The sequence below is a fragment of the Homarus americanus genome, unplaced genomic scaffold, assembly GCF_018991925.1.
Source record: "Homarus americanus isolate GMGI-L3 unplaced genomic scaffold, GMGI_Hamer_2.0 scaffold25467, whole genome shotgun sequence".
Classification (NCBI taxonomy): Eukaryota; Metazoa; Arthropoda; class Malacostraca; order Decapoda; family Nephropidae; genus Homarus; species Homarus americanus.
Window position 1 is genome coordinate 6,202,532 of NW_024732867.1, and position 26,992 is coordinate 6,229,523.

At 42.1% G+C, this 26,992-nt stretch overlaps 1 protein-coding gene across 1 annotated transcript in view; it reads left to right on the forward strand.

Annotated features, from left to right (window-relative positions):
- The first annotated feature begins 10,253 nt into the window (after positions 1–10,253).
- Positions 10,254–26,992, forward strand: part of LOC121869167 — a 36,779-nt gene continuing 20,040 nt past the window's right edge. The window contains exons 1-12 of the mRNA XM_042370361.1: positions 10,254–10,435; positions 11,095–11,244; positions 11,827–11,992; positions 17,879–17,990; positions 18,515–19,227; positions 19,416–19,620; positions 20,820–21,071; positions 21,743–22,063; positions 22,356–22,493; positions 22,931–23,315; positions 24,142–24,276; positions 25,890–26,084. Of these exons, the coding sequence (XP_042226295.1) occupies positions 18,515–19,227; positions 19,416–19,620; positions 20,820–21,071; positions 21,743–22,063; positions 22,356–22,493; positions 22,931–23,315; positions 24,142–24,276; positions 25,890–26,084 (2,344 nt within the window). The 5' untranslated portion in view covers positions 10,254–10,435; positions 11,095–11,244; positions 11,827–11,992; positions 17,879–17,990. The remainder of the gene's footprint in view (positions 10,436–11,094; positions 11,245–11,826; positions 11,993–17,878; positions 17,991–18,514; positions 19,228–19,415; positions 19,621–20,819; positions 21,072–21,742; positions 22,064–22,355; positions 22,494–22,930; positions 23,316–24,141; positions 24,277–25,889; positions 26,085–26,992) is intronic.

Genomic DNA, 26,992 nt, shown 5'->3' on the forward strand with positions numbered 1-26,992 from the left:
ACAGAATGTGACTGTGAGCTCTGGTGCTTAGCCTGTCAATCACACACACACACACACACGTTTAATGAGAACATGAAAAACAAGATATCTCACTCTGGTCATTAATTAGGATTGATGGGATATTGGTAACGCTATTAATGGTAAAAAGTTCAAAACCTTGTTGTGGAGGACCGTGGTCGCCAACCCCCAGACCTGACACCATACAGCACGACTTTATTTACATGTTTGATGATATAAATAAGTTATCAGAAAAAGTTGGTTTACAAGTTTCGTATGATACCATTACCTTTATCTTGTTACTACAATTATTACTTCAAAATAGCCCTTGACAAGACTTACCAAGGCTTACTGCAGGGACGCTACTGGCCTCCTCTCAGCATGGCCATCTCTTGTCCAGTCAGAGAGGATAATTAACCCAAACTGGATTTGTTTTACCTCATCAGTTTACTAGCAGTTCTGGCGGTCGGTCCTTTTTTGTTATTCTGTTATTAACTTAAAAAGTTTATATAATGTATAACTGATATTCATCTAAGCTCTTTAAACGCCTAGTCTAAGTTAGTACATACATTAGTGACTATTAATTAAAAGTTAAGAGAGATACATCTCTTTGGTACCAACACCCGAAGGACGTGGAAGGTGACCGTGCCTACAACAATAGTATCCCCTTTAAGACTTGTTGATTTAATTACGTTTTCTTTGGGTCCGTATATGAATTATTAATATTTATGTAAATTCAGTTACGAGAAATAATAGGAAAGACCTGTATGATAATTTACGAATAATTATTATTTTGGACATGAAATTAGTTCTTTTTACACGTAGTTAATGTACGTTGTAGGGCATTATAATAGCCCATACTCCCCCTGGTAACTTTAGACTGGATAATGGATATACCAGCCAGTAGGTGTCTGTCTGCCTGTCTCCTCGGAAACTGTCATGCTAGCTACCACCCTCCCTCACTATCCACCCTCCCTCACTATCCACCCTCCCTCACTATCCACCCTCCCTCACTATTCACCCTCCCTCACTATCCACCCTCCCTCACTATCCATCCTCCCTCACTATCCACCTACCCTCACTATCCACCCTCCCTCACTATCCACCCTGTCACATCCCCTCCTCCTCCACCCCTCCTCACCTCCACCCTCCCTCACCATCCTCCCTCACTATCCCACTATCCTCCTCACTATCCCACCTCCTCTCCCTCCTCCTCCCATCCTCCCCCCTCACCCCCTCCCTCACTATCCACCCTCCCTCACTATCCACCCTCCCACTATCCACCCCACTCACACTATCCACCCTCCCCACACTCCACCACTCTCCCTCACTATCCACCCCTCACCCACCTCCCAGCCTCTCCACCTCCACCTACCCATCCACCCTCCACTCCACACTATCCACCCTCCTCACTATCCTCCCCTCCCACCACCCTCCCCTATCCACCCTCCCACCTCCCTCACTATCCACCCTCCCCACACTCCACCTCCCCATCCACCCTCCCTCCCATCCACCTCCCCACTCCACTCCCTCACCCACCCTCCCCTCACTATCCACCCTCCCTCATCCACCCTCCCTCACCCACCCTCCATCCACCCTCCCTCAACATCCCACCCCTCCCTCACTATCCACCCTCCCTCACTATCCACCCTCCCTCACTATCCACCCCACTCACTCCACTATCCACCCTCCTCCTATCCACCCTCCTCACTATCCACCTCCTCTCCACCCCTCCCTCACTATCCACCCTCCTCACTATCCACCTCACTATCCACCCTCCCCTCTATCCACCCCTCCCTTACTCCACTCCCCTCACTATCCACCCCTCACTATCCACCTCCTCTATCCACCCTCCCTCACTATCACTCCTCCTCCTCACCATATCCACCCTCCCTTACTATCCACCCTTCCCTCACTTAACATTTCTGTTGAATAATAAATACGTTTTACACAAGACCCGGAGCCTAACACAGGTCGACTGCTATTCTGATGATAATTTTAAATTTATGGCTAAAAGGACAAATATTTATTCTTTTTCATTTTACCTTTATATAGATTAGGCTTTTGTTTCTAAGTTTTAATTTTGTGGGGTTCAGCTTGTTATTATCTCGCTGTTGTTTTAAGCTTATAATTCTAAGTCTTATCCTTGTATGTAGTGAATAAGCTTGTAATTTTATTTATCAATTGTAGATTTTAACGCTATGAGTTTCACTACAGTAGAGTTAGTTTTAGACTTTTTTTTTGGTGTGTGTGTGTGTGTGTGTGTGTGTGTGTGTGTGTGTGTGTGTGTGTGTGTGTGTCACCGACGACCTGAAAAGAAACCCAGCTGTGAGGTGTACTTACCGTCTCTTACCAAACCCCGCCGACTATTGACATTTCTTGTATAAGCTTTGGAATAGGAGGCATAGTAAATAAATTGATGGTAGTGAAATAGAATTGAAATCTGTCGCGCGTACCTGATCCTCTCGTGCTTGTCATAGATGCTGCTGACTGGAGGATCATGATGTGCTTTTTTTTTGTCCAGTCTTTGTTTTCACGGTGACAAAGATTCCACCACGTCAGGTCGGATCCTCCGTGACGGGCCTTTGTGGTATTGTATGGGCCATGGACCCCCTGAGATCCATGTTTTTTTGCATGAAATTACGTTAGGTAAAGGCATCGAACCTTTCGTTGCTGGTATTGGAGAGGGTGGTATGTGGCAGCCATTGTCAGTGGAGGCGGCTTGAGGTACAGTACGCGGAGGAGATACTGACGTGTTGAGGATGTGATGCATACGATACTTTTGCCTGGAAGAATCAATTGCTATTACTTTCACTGTCTGTCTGTCTGTCTAATTATTCACATGTCCAGATGTCCTATATACATCAGGATATAAACAATTATAAAAACTAGCCAGGAAACCAGAAAGTAGCAGGAAGAGGAGAAGACAAAACAGCTGGATGTGACTTCCTCTCGCCATTCTTCAGTGACATGGGTTGACAGTCAGTTGGAGACCCGCCAACACGTGTCTCTGTGGGTGTCAGGTGTGAGGGAGGACTGGTGGTGTCAGGTGTGAGGGAGAACAGGTGGTTGTGATGATGGTAGTGGTGGTCGTCGCTGCCAGCATGTGACTCACTACAGAGCCACAGTGACATAAGAACATAAGAAAATAAGGAGTCTGCAATAGGCCGGTTGGCCTGTGCATGGCAGCTCCTGTCGGGAGTTACTACCACTCTCTATCATCCATGAATCTATCTAGCCTCCTTTTGAAACTTTCCAGAGTTCCAGCACTTACTACAAAGTTGCTAAGCTTGTTCCACTCGTCCACCACCCTATTTGTGAACCAGTTCCTTCCTATCTCCCTCCTAAACCTAAACTTATCCAACTTAAATCCGTTGCTACGAGTCCTATCCTGCTCGGATATTATAAGAACTTTATCTATATCCCCTTTATTGATTCCTTTCACCCACTTAAATACTTCTATCATATCTCCCCACACTCTTCGTCTCTCTAGGGAATGCAAGTTTAGTTTCTTTAACCTATCTTGATATGGAAGGTTTCTAAGTCCCGCATGTGTGTGTGGACGCATAGGTTTGTGTGGCCGTACAGTATACAGTGACTATAGTTAAGACAGTAGTAATTTACAACTTATTTAATTTATTATATAAAAAATATCCCCCGCACGTGGAAAATACCTCATCAATCATATAAGGACACTCAGGCACTGGGGTTGACTGATGCAGATAGTAACACTGATTGAATCACTTGTTTATAATTAATAGACAGACAGGTGTAGCTCAGGTAACACAATGTTTATGAGTAATAGACAGACAGGTGTAGCTCAGGTAACACAATGTTTATGAGTAATAGACAGACAGGTGTAGCTCAGGTAACACAATGTTTATGAGTAATAGACAGACAGGTGTAGCTCAGGTAACACAATGTTTATGAGTAATAGACAGACAGGTGTAGCTCAGGTAACACAATGTTTATGAGTAATAGACAGACAGGTGTAGCTCAGGTAACACAATGTTTATGAGTAATAGAGACAGGTGTAGCTCAGGTAACACAATGCTTATGAGTAATAGACAGACAGGTGTAGCTCAGGTAACACAATGCTTATGAGTAATAGACAGACAGGTGTAGCTCAGGTAACACTACACAGTTCTTGGTTCTGCTCTACTGTACAGCCAGTGGTTATATTAGCAGTGACCTACCCCCCCTCCCCTCCTCGTACACATATACCGTTGAGTTTAATGGGTAGTTTGTGGCGGCCTCGTGAACTGCTTAATGGCCTGGAGTACCACCACGGCCATCCTCACTCACGGAATAATCATTATAAGACTCCCAAGGGAATAACCAAGGCGCTGCACATACTGTAGACCGAGGGGGGGTACTGTGGCGTGGTTGTACTGAGAGGAAGGTAATGGGGGAGGGAGGAGGTTAATGGCGGCTTTTAGAATAATATTAATTTTATTCATGAATGAGTGAATGGATACAGCTGTAATTATGTCCCAACCATTACTGTAGTTTTTGTGTTGTGTCTTTACTGAATCCCCTGAATATTTATCGCCCCGCCCCCGCCAAGCTTATTTTACCTTATGTAGGAGTAAACACCTCTGGGGTGGTCAAGTTAGGTTAGGTTAATGTTAGGATGGTTAATCATCAAGTTAAATAGGCTGGGGCTAATGTTCATATAATTGAATTATGTCTGAAACCAACATCAGTTATAACGAAGTAGATTATAAAGTCATAAAACTTGAGGTCATATACATAAAACAGGGTGAAGTAACGTCCACACTTTTAACTTACCTTGTGCCATCAAAATCCATTAAGGTTTGGTATAGTTATCATGTCCTGAACACAACCCGTGAATGACGAACTGTGTGTGTGTGCTTGGCCTAAACCCCTGCCTTACCTGCCGTCAACACACCCCATAATTATAAGGTAATTAACACTTTACGCTTCTAATTACTGTGACCTGTTTACTCGTTTATATTTTTACTTCAGAAAATATGAAAATTATGGTGTTTGTATCCCTCTGTTTATTTACATTATTAGTATTGGTTATCGTTTAATGCCAAGTTAGGTCAAGCAAAAGTAGATGATCAGGTCTTCCCAGTCTGTTGTTTATAAACCATACAGTATTTTTGACCCCACTGTACACTTTACAGTACCAGAAGCCACTCAGGTCTTCTCCGCCCTTGTGGCTGGAGAAACTTCGATAAACTCCATCAGGATCAAGCTTGAAATATCATATAAGCTGACAAGATTGATAGTAGTGAGTAACACTCCGTAAAGGTGGTGGTTGTTTGTTGCTGACTAGTTACGTTTAGAGAACATTTCCATATTTGTGGCATAAGCTTGATTAAATCTCATAATGTTAAGTGGGATGCTGACTAAGCTGACAGTACTGATGGCAGTGCCGTAACACCTTGAAGGCTTGTTGATGTTGAGGAGTCAGTGTGGGGCCCCCAAAATGCCGCTTATCTTTCATTGGAGTTAACCCATTGGCTCTCTAAACAACCGTCAATTGTTCGTGCTTATGAGCAGTTAGCTTAAAGACCAATTACGTGTAGCAAGTGTGTGGGTAGTCGTCAACCTCCTCCCTCGCCACACACTCCGGCGGGGCTCCTCTTCCTCCTCCTCTCACCAAGTTACGTAATTGTGTTATGGTGAAAACGACTGGTGGAGCAGCGTGGAGAACCTGTATGGTAAACAGTGTGTTGACAGGCGCTGGCTCCTTTCACTTCCCCCAATCTTTAATTCCTTACCTTTATTCTTCCTCATTTGTTCTGTTTTTTGGTACTACATTTACTTTCATCTCGTATTACTGATGCTTCAACTCTCACAGTCCTTGTTCAGTATTTTTGTCTGCGAGTGATTGTTTCTCACACAACTTTTTCCGCTGGTTCTATCTCATCATTTATATAATTGTTGATGGTCTACACTAGTGAGTGTGTTGATATTTGCTCACATGACAAAAAAAAAATACTCACAACATTAATGGAAAGGTTAGGTTACGTTAGGTTAGGTTAGTCTTGTGAGTACATGCCTTGTGAGTATGTGTCTTCTGAGCATTTGTCTTGTGAGCAAATGTCGTGGAACCAGTCAAGTGCAATATTACCCTTGGTACACTCTTAGTAGACTATCTCCCTTAAAGACCTTAAGTTGAGGCACAATAATAACATTATAACGTCAACTGACTCTTTGTCTTGCCTTAATCCTTGTTCTTCACTTCCTATTTTGTCTTGTTTTCTTTCTTATATTTTGTGTTTCCTCGACACTAGAGAGTTGTCCAGGTGCCGACCCATTCTTCTGGAGGCGGCAGGCGGACGTCGAAGCCATACCCTGGGGTCCACGGCGACACAGCCTCCCCCCGGGTCACTGTTTCCCGCCCTCACTCCGGCAGCGAGAATATGGTGTGCTTTCCAAGGCCAATATGTAATAGGCTGGTGTTAGTGGTGCACCATAAACACTACCATCATGGGAGGAGTGTGTACGAAGCAGTGATGGGTGGACCAATCACTGCAGTAATTGGATTATTCAGTTCATGAGTTAGGTTTTTCAGTTTAGGACTCACGGTGATTTCACGATTACTTTAGAATTATTCATCTACGATATGAAACTATGTGTAATATGTATGATTTTTGGTAATGCGTCATTCGTTGATGAACATTAAACTTATTTTTATGGTCTTACTGAAGTCTGTTTTTGTCTGTTTGTCGATTTGTAATTTAGGTAAGAAGAATGAGTCATATTTTATCAGACTAGTGGACGTGGGTGCTACAATAACTAGGTATCTCTCTCTCTCTCTCTCTCTCTCTCTCTCTCTCTCTCTCTCTCTCTCTCTCGTTTTCAAAGTGCATCGTATAACATAATGTAAACTAAGGTATTGGATCAAACTTAATGTCGTTTTTATAAAGCAACTATAACTTTCATTACCGAAACGTTAACGAATCGTATATAATTTAGAATACGGTGTTACCTAATGGAGCCTTAGTTTATTGTGTGGTGTTAAAGGTGTATTACAGGTATTAAATGATGAAGGTAATGTTAGGTGGGTAGCGTTAAGTATTCTTGCCTCGTACTGCCCCAAGGCGAGTCAGACAAGATTGCCACGCTCCTCATAGATTTGAGAACCAGCACTTAAGTGGATTAGTTCCAATACTCTGGCTGCCGGGGAATGTGTTCCTTGTGCCAAGACTAGGCAAGATTGTACTGTTATTATTATCGTTTTATAAATCTTGGCCACGTCCTGTGATTGTATTTTTTCCTTGCCGAAGTGTTCAATCTTTTTTTCTTTTTTTTTTTTTACTGTTGACTTTATTACATGAACTATGGTGGGTGGCCTCCGGGGATTGCCTCAACAGAATTGCTGGATGACTTGACCATCAAACGCACTGTGTTGGTGTTATTGTCTTGTAAAATGATTTATATTTTAAACACAAATGTAAGGTCTTCCTGAGGTTAGCGCGCGTGAGGTATGTTTAGCGTTAAGTGGTGAGCAGTTGGTAGTAATATTCACTGTACTTAATGAATTATTTTGTGTTTTCAGTTCTTACATGACACATCTACAGGCAGCGAACTGGTTTATTAAAGTGAACATTACACTAGGTGTTGTACCCATGTATTTCATCTCTTCAGTAATCATTATGTGTGATGTATGATGCACTGTACGGCGTAAACTGTCCCTGAGTCTTGGTCTCCTTTGTGCTGCTGTGGATCACCGCCAATACGACCTGAGACACGAGTGGGAACGAGCGATGGTCTGCGTTTAAATTTTGCTGGTGTCTAACTTTACGATATCGTAACCTTAACGACTTGCAGCTGGAGACACAATTTCGTAGTTAGTTATTGATATTTCAACCTTACCGCCTTAACGTTCTGATGTAGCTTTCCTTAATTCACTTACGACTTACACCAAGAAAATATGTTCATTTTAGTGGACGTCCCTGACCAGAGACGGCCTTTGTTATTGGTTATGAAGAACTGTTACCTTGTATCTGTACAGGAAAATATCTTTATAGTCAGAAAGTTGGATGATGTGTTACTCTGAGGCCTCTTTCACACTATGCGGTTCTTCGCCGCACCTACATGCGGTCGCCGTACCTGAGAGACCACGGTTTTCTGCCGCACATTCGTCCGACTGTCGCGTACAGCGACCAAACTTTGGGACTCTTGTCTACAGTTTGCAGCGTACGGACGCGGTATCGGACAAATCCAGTGGAACGCCGAACATGCAATCCGGTGTCGGACCGGCGAATCACCGCAACCGCATAGTGTGAAGAGGTACATAAGAACTATCAGTCGAATGCTATGTCCGGCACCGCACCGCATCTAGGTGCGGCGAGAAACCTCTTAGTGTGAAAGGGGCCGAACACCCGGAGTTTTAAACACCCTCTTCCGTTGAAGAGAGTCGTCGTGTTTCAACCAGAGTTTAAAAAAAAATAGTCCTGAGGGACACCGCAGTACAGTACTTAACGGGATGGTGTGGCGGTAAAATTAACTAATTACAATATTATAAATTAATTTTATTGTAATTAGTTAATTTTACCACCACACCACCCCGTCAAGTACTGGTTGAAACACGACGACTCTCTTCAAGGGAAGAGGGTGTTTAAAACTCCGGGCCTAAGAGTTTTTTAACTGGTGAAGTCTTCAATGGGTTGTAAGACGTCATAGTAAGTGTTTACAAGACTGTGTGTGTGAATAATTTCTGGCCACAAATATTTGTTTTTCCTGTTAAATATTGCCATGACTTTTTCAGTCTCGTCTCTAATCTCGCCAATACAGTAAGTGTAGCGTCGACCTGTCAACATCTAGCCAATAGTAACACGCTTTACCAAGAATACTGATTATAATTAACAATTATTCATTTAATATTTGTATCGTAGGTTAAAGCTCATCTGTAATGATACTTGATTCCCTAGTTAAGAATTGTAATTACAAACTGTAGTATCTGGAAAGAGCGAGTAATTATTCAGTTAAGATACAGATCTATAAGGACATTATTTGTAAGCTGTCATATCAGAAAATAGTAATGTGTTTTGGTGGAGGAAAGCGAGTGAATGAGGGCAGCCGAGTACAGTATGTAGAGCAGCAGGTGACCCCTCGGCTAATTACCCCACCTTACTTTGTTTCTCGGTAATTAGTCACCTGCCTCCCGCTGACACTCCTACTTACCATGATTACTTCCTTACCTTCCTGACCTTGTGTACCCTCCTCGTGCCCGTCACAGTCCCACACCTGGCCTCGTGACGCCACACAGAGCGGTGACAACACACACAGTTAACGTATTTATCCATATTTGCATAATTGGCAATAAACAATTACGCCCCCCGCAGGACTCCCATTATAGAAATGACAATTTAGAGCTCCACACTGCCTGGCCTTGTATGATGATGGTCGCCCTGAACATTGTTTTTGTTTTAAGTATCTTGTGAGGACAACTGGGCGAAATTGGAAATGGTGTCTGGTATGTCCGTGATACAGTACCCTCTGGTTATAACAGGTATACTGTATATGAGGCTGCACCGCCGCTCGTTCACACTATCCATCAGGGCACTTACCCACTTGTCAGCGTCACTGTACTTATCCACATACTTACTCCATTGAGTGGGCACTTACTGTCAGCTACCCGGGCCGGAGAGATGATGCTCTTTGTTCTGAAATTGAATAAAGCAGACGAACACAGCCCAGAAGACACGAGTTAATGCACTCTGATACTGTTAGATGGTAGGAATCACTGCACCTGTACAGTACTGATGTGAGTGTGAACGAAGGGTTAAATTATGTTATTATAAGCTAACTTACATATCGTATAGTAACTGGGAATGAGAGTATAAAATAAGACACAAAGCCAAGGACAATATTTTTTTAGTTCCCCTCAAACACAGTGCTGTGCTAATTATATGAGTGTTGTTAAATTTACCAAGCAATGTGTCAAGTGTACGTGTTCTACAGACTAGTTAGGGCAGCTTGGACACAGACAACCGCTATGTACTCTGAGATGAATACTACAATACTACTGAACTATTATTATTATTATTATTATTATTGTAGTTGTTGTTGTTTTTGTTGTAGGAATTTAGAAGTTGTGATAATCGTTGTTATTTTTCCATGTTTGGCAGCATTTCTTACTTTATTATATCATTTATTATTATTATTATTATTATTATTATTATTATTATTATTATTATTATTATTATTATTATTATTATTAACACTGCATGTCGAGGTTGAAGCCACACACACTGACTAATCCTCACGTTTTCTTGTCTCCAGGATACTCTAGGGTCGTTCTCACTGCGACTCTGGAGATCGACTCGTGGCCGCGTGCACTTAGGGGAGGTGAGTGTGGTGGTGCCTGGGTTGGTGTCCCGGGCGTGCGGTCTGCCACCTTCACCCCACGCCACCTGGCAACGCTGGAGCACCGCGGACATCAGACTCTCGCCTGGTGAGTGTCCTTATTTTGTTTTTGATGTGTTTACCTGCTTCAAAGATCTAAGGCGTTTACTGAACAACAACTTACAAACGAGTAACGCCCCGTGCATTAGACACACCTCCCAGGAAGGCTGGAAAGTGTGGTGTTGGCATATACTATACAGTATTTTGACCTCGGGTTAAACTTAAAAAAATATAATGATGTGTTTCGGAAGGGCAGTGTTGATCAGACGAAACACAACTATTGATAACAGTTGCCGGAGGTCTGCTGTGTACTGTGTTTATCACATATTAAATATTTAAAGTTTTGAAAGCTCGTAGAAAATCAAAACCGAATAAACCTTTTTTTTTATTTATTGTTTTGCTTTTTATGAATGTTTGGTGCACAATAGTGTAGGATGGTGTTGTACAGTACATGTTAACATTGATAGCAGTGGTTGTTTTATGTATAATTCTATAGAAACACAAATTTCACTTTGATGACAATTAGCTACTGTTTACTGCAAAATAATGTACCTATGCAATATTTGGATGCATATTGTATTTTTGTTGTCAACTGTTATAGCAGTTAGTGAGTGTCAAATGCCTGACACAGGGACGTGTATTGTATTTTATTTACCAGTGATGATATTAATCAGTGGTTCTATCAATAACATGTTGGCGTGGTTGCAGGAGGCGTGGAAGCGGGGTGGGCGTGGGGACCTGAAGGCAGCGTGGGTATAGGCGTGGCTCAGCCTGAAGGGTGTGGACGTGAGGGCCAGTACATCACCCTTGACGCCGACGTTCTACAGGAGCTCGAGCCCTCAGACCTACACACGCTGGGTGAGTACTCCTTTATTTTGACTACAGAAACTACAGTGTGAGCTTAGATACAAGCATGAGAATAGACAGATGTAAGTACAGAAATATATACAAAAGCAAACATTATTATTGAAATATTACAGTACGCATAGAAGTAATATTAGATTTTAAAAAATATGGCTACAAAAACGAGTATAATTAGTGAAAAAATAGTATACAAAGAGGCATTATTACAGGTACAATTATAATACAAGTTACAAGTTCAAAAAAAAAAGTACAGAACCAGGTACAAGGATAAGTACAATTACAAAAAATAACCACAAGAACAGATAATTCAACATGATGACAACACAGCAAATACTATTTAGACTCAAACTAAATTACACCATATATTGTACGTATAACAAGAATTATACCATCACATAAATACTACTCGTGATCATTGTAGAATTGTTACACTAGTTTAGGCTTTGTATAATCCTCCTGTGACCTTCAATAGAGTGTGTGTGTGTGTGTGTGTGTGTGTGTGTGTGTGTGTGTGTGTGTTCCAGGTTTATAAATAACGACTCTTAAAATATTTACTAACGCCGTGTTGTGTTACAGGAGGTTCGGTGGTGGGCGGGTGGGCGCGCTACCGATGGGGGGTGTTCGAGGAGCGTGGATACCAGGACCACCCACACTACCCTGCCGCCCACCTCAAGGACGGCACAATCACGCCCACAGCCTGCACGCCAACACCCACCCACGGCCATTGGACCTCCAGCAAAGGGTCAGTAATGTCGTTTTGTCTCTTATCTCCATTTTTCGTTTTTGAAAGCGTAGTTTAAAGTTTTTGTTCTCTTATTTAGGTTAGGTTGGGTTAACGACCTGCAGGGGTGGCCAGACTTTCGTGTGACTGGGTCTACCTTTTCCATGGTTATCCAAACGTGATCTACTCACACAATTTTTTCTAACCTCCAGCAGATAATAAGAGAGAGAGAGAGAGAGAGTAACCAATAATATATGTGAATGAAAACATACATACATTGCTTATATAATTCTCAATGTAAGAACCGTATGGGGAAGAATTTATTTACTGATGTGGTGATTTGCACTACATGGCGTCAGCAAGCTGCTGAAACCCGGCGGATGAAATTTGGCAGATTTGTATGTTAGTGGGATAATTTCTGTGACATTATGAATTAATGATTCCCCAAATTATTTAAATGTGTCCTTCCTTGCTAAATGACTGTTAGATACAAAGGCAAAACATGTCATGAATGTTGCTACCAATTACCACGTGCCTGTGATGCCCTCAGTACCCAGGGATGTGCTGGGGTACTATAATTAGTACGTTATTATGTCTTGTATTAGTATTAAATAATTATGTAGCTACATCCTGTACTACTTTATTATGATTATGGTTTTATCATTAGTATCATTATTATTCTCGTTTGAAGTGAATACATTTTCTTGTAACTAATCGTTATGTATATATCGGACGGTGCGTGCCACTCGTGGAGTGGTTCGCCAGCTGCTTGGCGATCACAACCGATGACGTAGACAACAAAAATCGCTTACAGTTCACGGCAGTGGTGCCGTGTACTGTACTTGACGGGCTACACCGCTACTGCCCATCCCGCGATTTACCAGAAATTGCTTTGCTATCTACTGGTAGACTGCAATCGACGTTTTGGTCGCCCCTGGGTCACTTTAACCTTAAGTTCACTCCACTTGTATGACCCCTTAAAAAAAAAATGAAGATTTTTCCCGAGTTTTGATGATCTAGTTCAGCAACTGTTGAGGCAATATGGCGTCTGTTTTTTTTTTTTTTGCCTTCTCATGACCCGTTGGACAGTGGATTCGTAAAGTCATCAAGGTCGTTCTGTTGAAGCGAATGTGTCAGTCAGTTGGTGCAGCACGTTTGTTGTCATTCGCGATTGAAGGTCAAATATATAGATTTTTTTTTGTGGAATTAGAGCCAAGCTGTGTGGATACAGCCAAAAAATTATATGCCACATGTCACGATACATACAGAAGATTTAATTTAGCCACGTCCATGATGAGAGCGTGTGGCGAGAGTGAGACGGTCACTGGTGATACTAGTGACTGCTGAGGAAACGAATATAAATTAAGTGGAATAATAGTGAACCTTTGGAGGTAACAACAGGCTTAACACTACTCGGGTACAATGAAAAAACAAAACTGTTTAATGACTGTTATTGGTAATGTGATCCACCATTTATAAAGGAAGATCAAACGTGTGTCGAGGAATACTTTAAAGTCAGCACACAGTGATGCCAACAACTGTCGAGGAATGCTGGAAAAATAGACTAAGGGAAAAAATGAACTTTTTCAGGCAGCAACAGTGGACGAGCGAGGGAGCCAAGTTGACTATTATATTTGATATTGCCACTAAACTAGAGCATAAAGGCTTCCCGGGTGTTAGTGCATATTGAAATTATAGCTATTAAGAGATTCTGACTTTGTAAAGACAGTCATCCCTGTAGCGATGTTGGCTCTATCACCCCACCACCCACACCCGGCACTGAGGCCCGGGGTAATGCAACCAGTTCGTATTTTAAAGGTCCTCGACATTAAGAGTTTGCAGACACAGAATTGGGAGTAAAATTATATGACATTGTGAATTGTGCTCTTAAGAACGCACAGTGCATTATATTTAAATTTCCACAGCTGACAGACGTTTCCCCCTGCCCGCTCTTACCCTCTCGAGCTCGTCGCTGGTGACAGCTGTCAATGCTACGTGTTACACAGTTAAATTTACGCATAGCACAAAACACTTATAAGAGACGGGCATAGATGTAGTGGTTCAGAGTGTGTGACACCAGGGGGTTTATTGGCATGAAACTACTGTGAGGAGCAGTTATGCAACGATGTGCAGTTGAGGACAGAAAGGACTCTACTGAATTTGACACTTTAGAACTTGTCGCTGGTATTGCTAGAAAGCCAGCGAGATTATTTCAGATCATAAATGAAAAAGAAATTTACAGTAGAGTCAAAGTAGAGGAAGTTGGATCCTTGGTGGTTACCAAACTAGAGTAAGTTGAAGGGAGATTTTAACTAAGGTTGAAGAAACAGTTGATAAGATAGAGAAATTAATCAAGACAAGCTACTCTACGGTTGTGGCAGGGACACAGAAGGTGAATGAGAGGGATGTAGGCTCAGAAGGCAGAACATGTCATGCAACAGCTCGGGGCTCTGCAGAAGAGTGTTGAGAAGATCACAACAAGCACCGATATGGGAGAGAGGGAACGCCAGGATCGTCTCGAGCGCAGGGACAATATAACCGTGTATGGAGTCCCTGGGAGTCCATCAGACGAAGCTGAAAGTAGGAAAACACACGACAAGAGGTTATGATTTTGTCAGCTGACTCGAACGTAATGAGTAGGTTAGGGAAAAAGCTGGAAAGTAAACCCCGCCCCCACAGGATCACAGTAGAAAATGAGGATTTCATTCGACAGGCAAAAAAACTTAGCAGACAATCCAACCTTTCAGAACATATTCACAAGTCCAGATCGTACAGTTATGCTGAGGGAAACAGTACAATGAATTCCTTCTGAGCTTCAAGAAAAGAGATGAAAACAAGGACAGGTTCTGGTGGATTATATATAAAAAGGGGAAAATAGTGTACGTAGAACCAGAAGAGTGAACATGTGGAACAACGACTCCTCCCCAGCCCCACGACCTCCCACCCAGGAGGAGGCGCGCAACAGTTAATTAATTATGTATTTGACCACACCCCCACACAGCACGGTGAATATAGTAAACGAGGCGGCTGCTAAGAATGAAAGGAGGACTGATCCACTACGAAGATCGAAGCCACTACTGAGGACTATTTCCGCCATAGACGTCATGTACTGTACACTCACTGTTGTGGAACTGTTGTATATATGACCCGGAGGATTGTGAGTTTAATATAGCGGGATATGACTCATTGACGAACCTCTCTGGTAGCTTGTTAGTTATGCTAGACAGGTGAGGGTGCAGGGGAAGACGGTTTTGGAGAATTAAAATGATGTAAAATTAAACTGAAGGGAAGAGATACTCATGTTTGATGTATTTATAGTTCCTTCAGTTGCAGTTCACTAAACCAAAGGGATAATATAAGAGCCTTAATAGACGACGCAATGGCGCTCAACTTCCCGTCATGAGGGACATCAACTATGGCGACATCGACTGCAGGAATGAAATTACATCAAAGACCTGAATAATCCCGCTACTCTTTTTGTAGAACTCTGAAACAATTTTCTATTCCAACAAGTTAAAGATCCGACTCAGTACAGAGGGGAGCAAACACCCAAGCCACAGGACCTCATCATAACAAGCGAGGAGAGTATGGTGGCCAAGCTGGAACATCTGGCCCCCGTTGGCACCAGCCACCACGTAACGTTGTCCTTCAGATTTAACTGATAAATATATACCCAAGATCAAATCCACTGGCTCCAGGAATACAAGGAGACCCCTACACATGAACCATGTGGCGGTCAACAAAGTTAAGAAGAAAACTTAGAAATTCGAGACGTGAGTTAGGTCAAATGATGAGCACGACGGGAGGATCTATGCATTGTTTGCTTGATCCAGAAACCAAACAAAGTCAGAGTGTAGAAAGGCTGAGAAAGAGTTCCAGAGGCGGATTGCAAACGATGTCAAGCTCTGTACCGTTACGCATCTGAGATTTAAAGGTGGTGGTTACGCAGACTCGGATCAGGAAAAGGTGGAGGCGTTAAACAAATTCTTTTCCTCGGTGTTCACAAGAGAAGAAGCGAACAATCTTCCTGCGTTTGGGGAAACACGGTTTGACACATCTCTGATGCACATAAGTGTACTCCGAAAGAGTATTAGGAACAAACAAATTGTCAAAGCTAAAGGTTTATGAGAGCCCTGACCCTGACAGCGTGCATCCCAGAGTACTAAGAGAGTTGTGCAGCAAGCTTGCTGAGCCCCTGAAGATCCTGTTCTGTAGATGCCTGAAGGAGCAAAAGGTCCCCAGTGATTGGAAACTGGCTTATGTGACTCCTCTATTGATAAATGATATGCCATATGCTAAACACTCCTCCATAAAAAAAATGTTTGAAGAACCAAACGAACTGTGAGGCACAACAGAAAGAATTCGGTCGGCATCAAGAGTGGTCAAAGGAATGGTTGAGATTCACCGTCACAAAATACAAAAGGATGCACCTGCAGTAGGTCGTACCAACGGTAAGAAGGCGCATCACGTGTCCCAACGTGATGATGAAGCATCATTAACTGTGACCAAGTGTGAAAAGGTCCCCGAGTTTGTATGTTGACAACGAACCGAAGTGTTCGGACCATTGTAGGAAGGTGAATCAAACAAATAAGTTTGTAGGTCTTAGAAGGTCGTTCACACACCAAGACCTCTCTTCAAAAGTGAGGTGTTTCCCCTTTTGAAGAAGCCACAAGTTCAGAAAACTATGAGGGCAAACTTTTTTGGAGTGTAGTGAACTCTTGGAACAATCTGCCAAAGAGTGTTGTGACGGCACCGACCAAACTTGACCAACACTGGCACAGGTACGTACCCAGTACTTGCCAACAGTGCGTAGCAGAGACATGACCGACCACCCAAGCGGCTAACAGGTCATCAGTGGCGAAGAGGATAAAGCTAAACAAAGTAAGTTAAAGTAAATGTTTCCGTAATCTGTTAATGAAATTCTCACGTGTTTTATTTTCATTAGCAAAGTTTTACATGTCATTAACATAAACTGTCTCAATCAAGATTCTCAGAGATTAGTAGGACAAATGTTCCTCGTAACTGATTTAAGAATACACCCAACTGGTTGACACAATAATAACGTCCAAACTCCTCACATTATATTCTCTACATCATAAACTAACCGAGTTTTATCTCTCATATATTTTATTTATTGCTGTATTGGGAACATAGTTAAGCATACCCTCGTTGTTTAAGTGTAATTTATAACGTATCAACAACAATAATGTTCTCTTCTAACTGGCAGTAAGTGAACATATCTCCGGAAGATCTGGGAAATGATTTTAACGGTATTCTTTGTACGTTATGTTTGTGTTTTAGTTAAAGTTAACCATTTTAAATACATTTTTGCATCTTTACTTACGAGGGAAATTTGTCGTATGCGCCTGAGTCAGTGTGGACCTCCCTGTGGTGTCTATGTTATGTTCCTTTACGTTACCGGTTATGTGTGTAGTTGAAATATTATGTTGAAAGGGGAGACAGAAAGGAAATGAATGAAACTGAAAAATGGGAAAGAGAGGGAGAGAGAGAGACTAGAAATTCACTCCACAAACAGTAGTTGGAATGAGTGAAAACATTACACAACGATTCAAATCACCGTCTCTTTTTCCTCCTATCCACTTTCTTTCCCAGTGGTGAATTTTCTTACTATATCATCCCCCTGTGTTGTGGCGCCAGGTATACTCGCTCTTAGTCCGGCCTCGTTGTCAGGGTGCCCTCCCCATTCGTCGTGTCATGGGCGGCATCACAGAATACAAGTCGTAGCTTTTCTTAAGGGATTTGTTGTCATTTATTGGGTTAGAATTGTGAAATTTTAAAGTAGTTGTGATCTTTTCTTGTCAGGATGTATTGAGATGTGTTTAAGTGGATTATCAGAATTGTCATGATCTTTACTGTGTGGATTTATGAGGGTGTTGTGTCCTTCAGGTCGGAAGAGTGTGATGAGAACACAGAAGATGAGGTGAGGCAGTGTGTGTGGGTCCCTGACGTCACAGCCCAGGTCAACACCTCCCTGCTCTACCGCTCTGACCTGCCTCAGGTAAGTCATCCATTTTGTTGTCAGCCTGGAGGCACTCAGTCCGCCTATATTTTCTCAGTCGAAACAGTGTAGTCCTTATATAGTTATTCTTTATATCTTCATGTGTATACAGTATTCATAAGAGACTTAAACTCCATTGTAAAATATGTATACACTTATAAGATACTATAAATGTATAAAAAAATAATCAAATCAAATAAATAACGAGGTGATAATCGCGGTAACATTCTCATGTGTTTTTATTACCACCATGCTATGTGCACTATTGCAGATGATACTAAATATTACATAATACTTCCTTGAGATAAATGTACAGTATATATCAGGTGCCTACAAGAGAACTCAGACTCAACTGGCTCAGCCATGATAATATTGTTATTCACTTTGTATTTTTCTGGCTAAGTAAACTGTCTCAACACCACTATCAACATGTGTTTGTAGTAAATACTATAGGTAACTTTTTAGGAATTTTGTTCATTAAAGGATATTATCGATCAGTTAACATATTTTTTGTACTGTTGTAGATGTGGGGGTTCTGTGACTCAGACACCCACGACGAGGACGCTCCCACACCCCACAACCTACTGTGTGGGGCGAGGAGTGTATGGGACGTCATGAACCAACACCGCGACTTCGCCAAGCCTTCACCACACCAGACCACTCCCCATACCACCCAGCGCACCACCTTCACCAGTTACCCCGTCAGCACCTCCACCCTGGCTTCCACACAACACACTGATCATCAACACAACAGTGACGGCAACAGTGAGGGCAACACCTATGAGGACAGCTTTTCTACAGACAAGGAAAACTCGACCAGTATAGAAGCTGGAATCGATGCCCAGAATATTACGTTAGGTGATTCTGGTGAACTATTATCAAATGTGGAAGCTTCCTTTATAAGCGAAGGATTGTTCTTAAGTGACGTGAGAAGACAAACTGTCGACAATAATCACACAGCGGGTGATGATAACGACACTATCCAGGCGTTTGTGGCAATTCAGCGAACGACCACAGACCATGAAAACATCAAGATCAGCCGAAAGAGACGAGACGACACCCAGGGAAGGCAGAGTGGTGTGGTGCCACTGAGGCCCAGTCTGGTAACCGCCCACATTGCCACCTCCACCCCTCCTCCACCCCTCCCAGCGCCCCGACACTTCCAGCAGAACGCCAACCTAACCATCTATGAGGCCCCTGTAGGCAGCCATGACATTAACACCACGGACAACTTAAGGTTAGTTGTAGTAGTGTATGAAGTCTTTTTTTTTTCAATTAAAACATTTTCTAAAGATAAAATGTATTGATAAGCCAAGAAAAACAAGTATGCAACATAATGTGTATATTTTTATATCTAATTCAGTGTACAGTACCTTTTAGGATACTACATATGACCATAAGTATAATAACACTGCTCCTCCTCAGACCCGTGGCTCAGTGGGATGATGAAGTGCCAAGAATGCTGAACTCGGGGCCCTCCAGTATCCCGTCCTGGAGTCCGTCAACCCAGGCCAAGAGCACTCCACCACCACCTACTTGGACCCCTCCTCCCCCGTCCCTAGTGCTGCTGGGCCCCGCCCCTAGTGCCGTAGTGTTGGCACTCGACCTCTCTGACCAAGCCGTCACACAGGTGAGGTTAACAACGACTCCTATACATTAATCTATATCGAGTACATGATATATTTTGTCGCGACTCTACAAGCCTCGTGAACTTGGGTCATCTCTAAGTGTATTCATATTTTATTCATATTTTAAAACGACCGTCATTTTTTAAATAATTATTAACGGTAATACAAAACTTCGCCCTTGTTCACTCTCTCCTAAGTGGTAAACACAGTGTTGATGACGTCACCTGGTCACTCCTACACCTAACTTTAATAAATTATGGAAGTAGAGCAAGACGCTACACTTACCCATTTAATAACCCAGACGTGGGTCCAGATATACAACCGAAGTAACACTTGTATCTCACGTGCTGTCCGCCGCATGCAAGAATTTCATTCAAAATCAGTTAAGGTTTTGGCCCACTTGACCAAGAGTTAGTCTCATGATAGCAGCCGGTACTAGCTACAGTAAAGTTATATGAGAGTTACATGCAGTAGGTTGGTGCCGTCAACTCAAGCTATAATCTATCACCACCCAGAAAATAAATTAATAAAACCAGTGAAGACAGATAATGTAGCTCTTCAGTACCTGTAAATATGTTGGTCTACATAAGACAAGTCTCTCTTTTCCAGGACCTACAGATTGGTTCTCCAACACCAGTTGTTTTCTTTCCACAGATAAATAGTCACGCAACGCAGACTATTTGAATTGGCTTCCTGAGACTAATTTTAATAAACTCTATTCTGTCACGTAGAGAAATATGGAGATATTATAATTTCTCGTAGTACAGTATTTTTTATGGGATTAGCCCACCTGGGCACAGGTCAATGACCCACATCAGGGCCTGGGGATGAAAATATAATAATAATAATAATAAAAATAATAATAATTAATACAAATTTATAAAAAATTAATAAAAATATAATATAATTATTATAATATAATATATTGTAATATAATATAATAAAGGACCATCAATAAATACCAAAAAAAAAGATCAATAGTGAGAAACGATATATGTACAGTATGTTGTGTTGTCAAAATAAGAGAAATAATTGAGACCCTGCAATTGTGTGTAAATGAGGCAGAAAGTCAGATCAGCAACCTGGGACTTGGTCACAATTTTCGTGATGCCATATGGCAGCAGGGTCTACCGTTAGACAACACATTATGCTTTCCTTCACAGCGTGTGTGGCAGACTTTTATTTAATAGTGTTCTTCCAGGTAAATATGAACGACCTACGTGGTGGCATCCTGCGGTGGTTGTGGGGTCTAGGGGCGGAAGTGAAGGTGGGGGTCTTGGCCGCTTACAACAACGCCTCCTACCCCCTCACCCTGGGCCCTCTGCTCCCTGCCCCCACCACTGCCCCAGAGCTGGAAGATGAGCTCACCCTTCTGCCGTCTGTGGACGAGGTGGAACACGGCGTCTACGGCGGGGAGTACTGCTTAAGCTGTGTCCTGGACGAGGCTGCCAAGGTCAGTTACTTGGTGTGCCTGGCATCAGGTACTTTGTATATAAAGTTAGTTTCCTGCACAGAATATCAGTTGCATAGTGTACAGTCAGGTAACTGGCGTATAAAATATAATACACGATACCTAAGGTCTGATACAAAGTGTTTAAAACCTATCTCGGTTAACCCTTTTGTGCCTATTGTCGCACTTTAGAATTTTATTCTGACCAACACCAGACAAGTTTATTCAGTTTAAGGAAACCTCCAGCAGCCAAAGAGTTAAAGTCGGTTACGTAGCACATAAGATTATTGTAATTTGGTTTTATGTATTTAAAGTAATATTATCATTGAAACTGCTCTCACGTTCATTTTAACGTTAGTCACTTGCAGTCAGCGTTAATTTTTCAGTTACACACAATGTAGCCCTGGGAGCTGTACTGTAATAAGTCTGTTCTGTGTTTGTTTAAACATGTCTTAACTTTCAACATTAGTTTATTATTATGGGGATGATATTCAAAATTCTGTTGCACGTAATTAGAATGTGTGTTTTTTACACTGTGTTTGTGACAAATTATTCACTAGATAACATATGTACCATAGCATATAAAAAATGCCAGTTTGTTGAAGGACCTAAAGGAAATGTTTTGATTACTGGATCTATCGTCACAGTTACATGAAACACTCCCTCCATTACAGATGCTGGAGGGTGGCGGTGTTGCGCCTGAGGCTGGAGTGTTGCTGCTGGCTGCATGTTCCCCTGTGGTGACCCCCGCTACCCTGGCACGAGCCTCGCACACCAACATCTCCACTATCCACACCTTGGCCCTCTGTCCCGCCACTGACCCCATGTTTGACCAGCTGGCTGGTCTAGGGGGTTCATGGGTTTTACCAGGTCCTCCAGCAGTGGCGCCACCAGCAGGAGAGGGCCATGAGGGTGGGGAACAGCAGGCTGCCCGTGTGCTGACCGCTGCCTCAAGGGCTGCCTTCGCTGCTCCGGGGGACCCCACACTCGTCAGGGTAGGTTCACACTGCCTCCGGTTTGGTTATGTTTTATTTGTTTACATTGTCAGTTAGTTGAGTTTAATAGTTAAAAGATGAGATTCTCTGTTCGTATCTCGACTTAACTCTGGCAATTCTTGTTGCCAACAACTCACACTTCCTTCCACAGCATTGTTAAAAAGGAAATCAAGTAACACTTAAAGTAGTAGTATTTAAAATTATATGTTGTTTTCCCACAAAAAGTTCTGATATACAAATAATAGGCATGTACATAACAACGTTGTTACTGATTTTATTTATATTTTACCAGGTGGGAGGGCAGGTGTTAAAGGTGGAGGAGGGAGGAGTGGTGAGTGGTGGGCCGTACAGCACACTGACAGGCAGAGTCAGTCTCCCTCCAGCAGGCGACCACCTCCTCCTTGTTATCACCACACAGTACCACGCTAAGGTAAACACCTCACCAAGGCTCACTTATGTCCTTGCCTTCTCTATTATCACTCGATACTGAGTGAATATGGTTGTTTAATTTATATAAAATACTTATCCCAAATATTATATTACAATAGGGATCTTTTAAGTGGTCTGTTGTATGAGATCTTGGAAATTATCCTTTGACTAGTGTTAACAGAGTAGACCCGGCGTCTACAGCTCATCCCAGTTCCAGTTATATCTTTGCATGCAATTTTTCTAATATTGTTTGTGAATGTAACATAGAACCTATAATCCAAACAAATAATAATATCAAAGACAGAAGTACAGCACAGTATAGTACAGTTTATGCCCCACACACTCTGCAAAGGGTGGACTATAACCATAACAACTCGTGTTAAGATGTTATTTTTGCTTACAACCAGATATATTAATTTTATTGTTTATCTTCAACAGATTGTAGAAGTCACAAGTCCGTCTGGAGAGGAAACAGACATCATGAAAGACACAAACCAACGTTTCTGGACGGTGGTCGATAGAAGCGGAGGAGAATTCACGTACATTGTAAAGTTCCTTACAAGTTCCATCGAATTTCCGTTTTCTGTGACGGTTGACGTGTATGAGAGAAAACAGGATGATATTGGTATTGAGGTGACACTCAACACCAACAACGACGGTCACGTTCCCCTGAAGCCTGGCTCAAGGCCTCTAGTTGTGTGGGCTAAAGTGATGCTGGATGGCCGACCTGTCGTAGGGTCAAAGGTTATGTTGAAAGTGAGTCACCTAAGTGAAGACGGGTCAACAGATATGATGGTGGAGCTTCTGGACAATGGAAACGCTGGTACGTGTTGTAATTTTTTTTCAACTATTAAGTACCCCAAAATTATATATTTTAATATGTAAATTCGACGTATAATTCATACCGGAGGATTTAACTTATGAATAAGTCCTTTTAATGTTTGTTCATTACCAGCTTCAGCTATCACAGGAAATTTAAGAGTCGATCAGAGTGCCGTCCTCATATCTGTGGGTTGGCGACCACAGTCCTCCATTGTAAACTTCCTTAGGCTGTTTTTACCAATACTCTAAGGCTTTGTATCTCTCTGCCTTCCCTGGCCTTCTTACCCTCAACTTTGTCCATTAATATTTATATTATTATTCCCTCATCCTTAATTATATGATCAAAATATCTATTTTTTCTCTACTTATTAAGTATTTCTCGAGGTTTTGACTAACATAGTACTTTTTTCATATATTTTACTGTCAGTATAACTTATTATTAACATTCGCCTATAACACCATATTTCAAAGGCCTCCAACCTCTTTCTGGTGTCTGCTGAAAGTGTCCACGCTTCAGACTCATACAATAGCCATTGCCATATTATATCCTTTCAGCAGCCTTTTTTCTGAAATTGACGTTACTGTCCCTCTCATTAGGTAATTTATATTAAATGTATAATTATGATCACTGAAGTTGTTGATATCCCTTTTTGATGCTCTCATCTGTGTTCACACGCTCAGCATTTCCTTAAATGATAACGAGCCAATATCCTTCACAATTACGTCATAAAGAGAATGACACACATACTAATTGTTGTCCAAGTAACTGGATCAGATGATTGACACTAGATCTCCTTTATAATATTTACTTATTTATCTGTGTACAGAGCCGGATGTGCGAGCACAGGACGGAGTGTACACCAGATACGTGACGTGGCTGCCAGGGGAGGGTCGCTATGCCCTCTCCGCTACCGCCTCAGACCACCACGGGGCAGCCTCCGTCCTCAGGCCCAGGAGGAGAGGTGAGTAGTGCTGTCTTCACCGAATGTAGGAAAGAAAGTAACAGGGAAAAGGATAACAGAAAAAAGAATCAGGAAAAAAGTAACGGCTAAAAAGTAACAGGAAATAAAGTAACAGGAAGTGAAGTATCAGTAAATAGATGGTTTCGTCTAAACTACCTAATTACTTATGTGCGGTCTAACCTAACCTAACCTAACCCAACCCAACCTAACCCAACCCAGCCTAGCCTAACCTAACCTTCAGAAGTTGACGACCCGACTACTACTTCAGCACTTTATGAACCCCTCCCTCCCCGTCTCCAGAAGCTGTCAACACCTCCAGACACTAAAGAAACCTTCTCGCCACCTACAGGATGTCACACCTACTGTACTAGAATAATGTAATAATGTATATTTTATCAATAAAGTCCTTGTATATATATTTTTTATTCATATTTATTTTATGTATATGCTGTTACTTTTTCCAGTAAATTGATACTTTTTTCCTAGAATAATTTGTTACTTTGTTCCGTTACTTTTTTCTTGTTACTTTCTTAATGATCGCCGTCCTCCTACTCAGTATAAAATTTTCGTACTGTTACCAGATTAAGAAGTTGTCTTTCTGTTCCTGTAGACTACAACCACCAGTAATAAGAGACAAACACCAATACTTTGTTGATCCTTGAGTGTGAGGTAATATTAAAACATTCCAGGATTATTATCGTTGTTTTTTTTTATATCTTGTCGGGAACAGATAACCGATTACATGCACAATCTTAGTATTATTTCTGTTGGGTTTATATGTTATGGGTAGTTAGTTAATAACAACTTATAACAACCGAGACAAAGAGAAGTTAACTTTCTCAAATAAGTGTAATAATGCATACGTACTGTCGCTAGCCATCAACCAATCACAAACGTGGATTAAACCTTCTCAAACCATAATGTCGCGACTCACATCTTCATTCACGTAGGAACCAACATCATCACGCAATACTTAGGATCCATTTTAGGTTAGGTTCGGTGACATGGAGTTAGGCGCTTATTGTAGGAAATTAAATGCTCTAATCGTCAACAATTAAAAAATTACGAGATACGTCTATCGTTTTTTGTTTTTGTGTTTTTAGAGGAATTTGGGGTCATCAGTTTCATCCATCACACCGCACACCTGATGACTCAGGTTATATAAATGGCCTGAAATTACTGTATTACTACTCTCATCAAAAGAAAAAATCTTGATGTAAACACGCCAGTTCAGGAGTTCATTTGATTTTCAGTAGTATACCCTGCAGACTCCCTCACTCCCCTGTTGCTGTATGAATTGACGTTGGTAGGATCAGAGTTCTGTTCCTACGATATATACATTGTATAAATAGCATTACTTTCATAATGTTATTTTGGGTAGAATTTGTCGAGCAAATGAAGGAGAAATTCTTCGGGTGGGTGTGCTCGGGGTATATAGGTTTGGTTAGGTTAGCCCCTAACCTAACCAACACTAGGGTGGGAATGCCATTCATCAGTTAGAACAAGGTGGGCGGGGGGGGGATTCTTCAGTTGGCTACATGTGGGGAGGGGGGAGGGGGGGGAGGAGGACAATTCTGAATACCTCACAATACATTACCGGTGTTGTCCTCCAGATGGCCGAGTGGTGCCAGTGAGCGCGGGTCAGTTCAGTGCCAGCAGTGGTGCAGTGACCCTGACAGTGGCCCGTGTCACCTCGGCTGACCTCACCCCGCCCTCACGTGTCACTGACCTGACCGTGACATCCGTACACAACACCACCGTCAACCTCACCTGGTCAGCGCCTGGCGGAGACCTGGACCAGGGTTCAGGTAGGTTCTAACCTGGTCCTGTGAGGTAGTTCTTCCTCCTGGTTCATATGTCTAAGCTAATTTTATCTGAAGCTTAACCACTCTAGCCTAACCCAACCTAATTTAACAGAGCCTAACCAAACTTAACCTTACTTAACCTATCCTAACCTAATGCTAGTAATTGTTAGAATACCAGCAAAGTTCAAGTATTACTGATTGTAGTAATTGTAGTGGCGATGGTCGTCATTGTACTTGCAGTGATAGTATTAAATTGAAATAATAATAGTAGTCATAGTACTTATTTTATTAATACAGTAGTTGCAGTTTTTCAAATGATAGTTTTGGGTTGTGTTTCAAAAATAAGAATCTTTCCTAGAAAATAAAAGGGTAATGAGCACTTATCATCTGCTAAACATGAAGTGTGTAGCCAGTTGAGTGTATGAGCGTGTAGCCAGTTGAGTGCATGAGAGTGTAGCCAGTTAAGTGTATGAGCGTGTAGCCAGTTAACTGTATGAGCGTGTAGCCAGTTAACTGTATAAGCGTGTAGCCAGTTGAGTGCATGAGCGTGTAGCCAGTTAAGTGTATGAGCGTGTAGCCAGTTGAGTGCATGAGCGTGTAGCCAGCATGAGCAGTTAAGTGTATAGTTAGCGTGTAGCCAGTTGAGTGTAGCGTGTATGAGCGTATAGACAGTTAAGCGTGTAGCCAGTTAACTGTATGAGCGTGTAGCCAGTTAAGAGAGCGTGAGTAGCCAGTTAGTGTAGCGTGTAGCCAGTGTATGCGTGTAGCCAGTTGAGTGTATGAGCGTGTAGCCAGTTAACGTGTAAGTGAGCGTGTAGCCAGTTAACTGTATGAGCGTGTAGCCAGTTAAGTGTATGAGCGTGTAGCCAGTTAAGAGAGCGTGTAGCCAGTTAATGTGTAGCCAGTTAACT